The 1,136-nt window shown below is 41.0% G+C and overlaps 1 protein-coding gene across 1 annotated transcript; it reads right to left on the reverse strand.

Moving 5' to 3' along the window:
* Window positions 1–331: 331 nt before the first annotated feature.
* LOC108948910 (uncharacterized) lies at window positions 332–925 on the reverse strand. Its single transcript, XM_070178605.1, has one exon. It carries the CDS (start codon window positions 923–925, stop codon window positions 332–334), a length of 594 nt encoding a protein of 197 aa, XP_070034706.1.
* Between the last annotated feature and the right edge of the window lie 211 nt (window positions 926–1,136).

Raw genomic sequence — 1,136 nt, forward strand, 5'->3', positions numbered from 1 at the left:
CATTTAGGATCATTCGTCCTCGAATGAGGGTCAAAATCTATTATTAGCATCAAATGTGGCCCAACTAATAATTCACACTCACTAGTAGTTTCAAAATTTGGCTAACTCCCTAAATTTTGCCAGTCTCCCTTGTAATTGGGCCTACCCACCTACCAGAGAACCCCAGAAACACATCCTAACAACATATACATAATCCCACGATGTAACATAACATAAAACAACACCAACTGTGGCCTCACATACAATATATTTAGAAAGAAGCATATTTACATTAACTGAACAAGTGATACAAGAATCCATAGGCGTCAGTTTTATAGAAAGGTTACATAGCTTATACAAACAAGTAAGAATACTTCTCTTTCATCTCTTCCTCATCCTCCCAAGTAGCCTCTTTAACCTGCTGGTTTCGCCACAACACCTTCATGGAGGCAACTTCTTTATTCCTCAACTTTCGGACCTTCCTATTAAGAATGGCAACTGAAATATCTTCATACGACAGTTCTTCAATAACTTCAATGGTTTTAACCGGCACAATAGCTAACGGATCTCCAACTACCTTCTTCAACATAGACACATGGAATACCGGGTGCAGTAATGACATCTCAGGTGGTAGCTCAAGCTTGTACGCCACCTCACCGATCCTCTGAATGATTTTGTACGGTCCGACATACCTTAAACTCACTTTCCCTTTCTTAACAAATCTTATTACACCCTTCAAGGGGGAAAGCTTCAAGAATGCCCTATCATATTCTTTGAACTCCAAATCCCTACGATCAACATCCGAAAAGGACTTCTGACGGCTCTGAGCAGTCTTCAACCTCTCCTTAATGATCTTAACATTTTCCATAGCCTGATGCACGATGTCTGGCCCTAACAACTCTGCTTCCCCAATTTCAAACCACCCAATGGGAGATCTACATCTCATACCATATAAAGCCTCAAAAGGTGCACTCTGAACACTTGCATGATAACTATTGTTGTAGGAAAATTCTATGGGTGGTAAATGATCATCTCAGCTACCTTTGAAGTCTAGAACACAAGCACGCAACATATCCCCAAGCGACTGAATAGTTCGCTCTGCATGCACGTCAGTCTGCAGGTGAAAGGCTGTACTAATATTCAGCTGAGTACCCAAA

This window comes from Nicotiana tomentosiformis, chromosome 6 (genome assembly GCF_000390325.3).
Source record: "Nicotiana tomentosiformis chromosome 6, ASM39032v3, whole genome shotgun sequence".
NCBI lineage: Eukaryota > Viridiplantae > Streptophyta > Magnoliopsida > Solanales > Solanaceae > Nicotiana > Nicotiana tomentosiformis.